The following is a 4,160-nucleotide window of genomic DNA, read 5'->3' as shown; positions in this document are numbered from 1 at the left end:
AAGGCGAGATAACATCCTTTATATGCAAATTTTTTATACAACGGTTTAAATCGATTAAATATCATAATGCAATAAGTTCTTTAAAATTAATTTTATTTTATTTTCTTGGGTTCAATATTTGAGTCATTAGGTTTTTATATGAAAATAAAGCCATATAGGAGGAAGTGAAAGATATTCTATAGAAAATATTTAGTATTAATCCATATATAAGAACATTAGGGCATGCGTGAAACGGGCCGAGGTTAAAACAAAAAAAAAAAAAAAGCAAGAAAATTGTGAAGACTACATTCTCTTCCAAAAATAAGCTAGGTTAATACATTAGTAGTTCCAAGAGAATGAGTTATTCCCTTGGTGTAAGTTTTGCGATCGAGCCTCCAAACTAATTCCAAACAATAAAATGGTAGAAGAATACTTTCGTGTTTAGACCCGTAAAAGATGCAAACACAGCTGCTAGGTTCTCAACAAAGTAGACAACTTTTAATCATAAATAACGCTAAATTATATGCATGAAAAAAAAAAAAACATGCCACATTATCAATGCTACAACAATCCAAAGCTCAGATGACAATGTAGCCAAACAATGATCAATCACAAAAATCTGATTAAATGCCAATAGAAGCTACAATCAAAGTAGGCAGTTTTGACTTTTAAGTTCCTTGATCAAGCTGGGAACATCAACAAACATTGCCTAAAAATAAATGAAGTCACCAAAAACATGCCTACTCATGGAAGTTGTCTCAATCTTCTTCATCAATGACCTTAGTGCCCAATCCTTTCAGTCCCTCCGGTGGGACCTCAGCAACCATGATGAGTGAGTAAAGCTCCTCCTTTGCATCCTCATCGTCATTTCTCTTCCGAGCAATGCGTACACGAACCCTCCTCGGAACACTTCGGATTCCATGGCTCCAAATAAGCTTATTCAGCTTTACATCCACTCTAACATCAGTTGTTCCCATCGCTGTTTGGGCAAACTTTCTGATTTCCTTTATGGCCTTGGGAGCCTTCTTTTTGAATGTGCTGTAAATAGAAACCACCACACCATCAAAAATAAGAATATTTTAGTAGATAGCTTGGTGGGAAAAAATAAAAAAAAGGCATGCCTGGGCCACATGGCTCCTCTCTTTGTGAGGTTAGGGCGACATAAATCAAAGAGGAAAATAAGGGTGTGGGAGACGACAGCAGCGGTGCAGGGACTGCAGTATCCCTCCCAAAGTTAAGATGCAAAATGTTCTGGGCTTCTTAAGGATGTGCAAAAATGTACAGGTGCACACATGTTGAACTTGTAATGAGAAGCACTAGAATAGCTTTATGATCAAATTCAAAAATGTAAAAGAAAGTACAATAAGTAAATAAAGACAAAGAGAATGTGGCTAAAATATGACTTGTTGAGCACATATCCTATTCAGCCATGCCAATTGATCTACATGATCTATCACTCAAAAATTTAAATTCAAAAAAAAAAAAAATGGTACAAATTGTCAGCAGCAGCTATTTAGATGACTGTAAGATTAGTAACAAATCCAATTGAAATAGATAGGAACAAGTTGAGCATCATACAGCGGCTGAAACCCACAGGCCCTTTATATTTTGGATTTTAACCATTGTTCTGTAAGATGAAGGCATAAGATGAGATGTTTAAACCCTTAGGATGTGAGGCATAACCGCGTAAGCCTTTTTGAAAATTTATTTTTTTTGCAAATATTTAAAAATAAAGTTATTAAAAAAACCAAAAAAAATTTGTAAATTAATTATTAGCTATTCTAAGAACACTAACTTGAATTCTGTTAGATTATAAATTGAGTATATCAAGCTTCAACACCCCCTCTTTTTTTGTGCAGTATATACCACTTGGAAAGAAACAAATGATAAATAATACCCTTTACAGGAGAATTGGACAGTTTTTGAACAACATGACTCTAATACCATGTTAGATTAATAATTTACGTAAAATCTTAAGTTATTGGGTTATGGGCCGACAATGTATATCAAGCCTTAACAAATTTATTATGTAAACAATGACAAAACATAGTTTTAACATTACAAAATTTAAATTATCATCATGATTCAAGATCCATGCAATTCTCAATTATTTTGGAAAGATTGAGATTCAGAAGTTCTAGAGATTCAACTCCCATTAGAAATCCATTTTATATACAGCAGGTGGTGGAAATTTTCAAGCCAAATCTAATTTGAGTCATGCATCCAAAATTCATGAGCCAGAACTAAAAAGCTGCAAAAAAATCCTTTTTGTACAAATTCTTAAGCCTCAAAGACTGTTTGGGAGCATGAATTTTGGGTCTTGGATTCAATGTGTGTGGATTTAAATGAAACTCAATAAAATTTTGCATTGCGCTTCGTTCAAATCGACACAAAGGCAAACTCGAGGCATGAAATCCAAGCTCTCAAATGCAGGGTAAGTGTATATGCATTAGCCTTTGTGGGATTTGGTGTTTTACACTATGGCTTATGGCATTTTGGGAGTGCCTTGTGAAGCGAATCTCAATTGAGCCTCTTAAGACATTGATCATAACCATGATGTTAATCCTCATTAAGCCGTACAAGTTATAGAATCATCTTTTCATGAAATAAAACATGTTTTACAAAGGCTTAACTATGACAGTGGCCAAATTACTAATAAAAGCAAAATTAATACAAAAACTGATTCATTTCATGATACATTCATATAAAAAGATCTGAGAATTTAACAATTGATTCATTTGAATACAACTATCCCTTAGGTTGGTTTGCACTTAACTGCCTCTAAACAGAGGTTGGGTTTTTAATCTTCTAAAATTCAACGAATCAGTCTCGTTTAAATTTTAGAGAACCTTGTAATTGGTGCTGAATTACCTCTTATAAAATACGAGATCTTTCTATAACTGTTCATTAAGAGGTTTAATCAGAGGCAAGAGTGGACATTTTTTATTCTAAATAAAAATATATAAATTTCACAATACTCCATCAAAAACTTCTTATTTATTTTACATACATACCCCACGCTTAGTTAACGATCAACTAAAAAAATTCAGAATTAAAATTCAGAAACAAGTTCCAATTATCCAGAACCCTTCAAAGATTCAAAATTGCATTCAACATTCAACACTTATGCTAAATTTTATCAAGCACCCACTTAATTACTTTTCTGATCAAATTTGGGATGCTAGCTGAACTATAATGGGCTCCAACAATAATCTTTTTTCTCCAAACAAGAGGACGTTCAACTCACCACTTGAAGTAGCTGCTCTTTTGAAGCATATATACACCAAATTAAGCCTTTCAAATCACTGTGTTAAACCCATATTCTGGTTTTTAAATTCTCAATGTTTAGACATAATGTCAAATCTACAGAACGAGACACAGCAATCCACAATCACAAAAATCCACACACGCCGAATCACGTCACGAAAATGAAAAACCAAAATTTGCCCATGCAACCTACAAATGATTTCAGCTCAATCAGATCATGAAACTCCAGACGAATCCAAATTATTTGAACAGAGCATACTCTAAGAAAATGGGAGAAAAATAATGAACTTTTTAATCCTACAATAATAACAATCGATTGAATAACTACAACAGGAGCTAAAAGATTGGCAAGACACGAATTTTACAGAATTTCAAATAATATAAACACAGATCAACACCATCACAGCGAGAGAGAGAGAGAGAGAGAGAGAGAGAGAGAGAGAGAGAGAGAGAGAGAGAGAGAGAGAGAGAGAGCAAAGAGAAGAGAAAATGTTACCATCCATGAAGGCGTTTGTGGAGATTGATAGTGTATTCTCTAGTAACCACCTCCTCCTTTCTGGATTTATTCGATCTCTCCACCATTGTTGCGCAGCGGGCGAAGCTCCCTCTGCCCAGACAAAACAAACCTTGTTACCTTGCAAAAGAAGCAGCCCAAAGTCACAAACCCTAAATTGGTTCAGTCGTGGTACATGAAAGCCCTTGCCCATTCTATCAAACTACGAAAATACCCTTAGCGTCGCGATTCGCTTGATCCATTAACCGGCCTTAGGTGGCCTCCGCTTGGAGTTTTGGGCCGGGCCCAAATTACTGGGCCTTTTCTCATTTTTTGGGTACAAATAAGAAAAATAATTATCGAATATCAAATTGATTACTAAAAATAGAGAATGTAAATTAATAAAAGATATTAGTAAACA

General features: G+C 34.5%; 1 protein-coding gene across 1 annotated transcript; it reads right to left on the bottom strand.

Moving 5' to 3' along the window:
- Positions 1–581: 581 nt before the first annotated feature.
- LOC131147887 (large ribosomal subunit protein eL31) lies at positions 582–3,945 on the bottom strand. The gene is made up of 2 exons (XM_058097526.1): positions 3,743–3,945; positions 582–1,017 (listed from the first exon to the last, which is right to left on the bottom strand). Exons 1-2 carry the CDS (start codon positions 3,826–3,828, stop codon positions 738–740), a joined length of 366 nt encoding a protein of 121 aa, XP_057953509.1. The 5' UTR covers positions 3,829–3,945; the 3' UTR covers positions 582–737.
- Between the last annotated feature and the right edge of the window lie 215 nt (positions 3,946–4,160).

Source organism: Malania oleifera, chromosome 2, assembly GCF_029873635.1.
Source record: "Malania oleifera isolate guangnan ecotype guangnan chromosome 2, ASM2987363v1, whole genome shotgun sequence".
Taxonomy (NCBI): Eukaryota; Viridiplantae; Streptophyta; class Magnoliopsida; order Santalales; family Ximeniaceae; genus Malania; species Malania oleifera.
The sequence above is the reverse complement of the archived record's forward strand: the minus strand, read 5'-3'. Positions and strand labels throughout refer to the sequence as shown.

What these genes read in the sequence shown, in the direction of transcription:
- LOC131147887 (XM_058097526.1), bottom strand. Translation starts at nt 3,828, where the DNA reads ATGGTGGAGAGATCGAATAAATCCAGAAAGGAGGAGGTGGTTACTAGA. An exon ending in CACAAACGCCTTCATGGATG is followed by an intron (nt 1,018 to 3,742) that starts GTAACATTTTCT and finishes TTCTATTTACAG; the next exon opens with CACATTCAAAAAGAAGGCTC.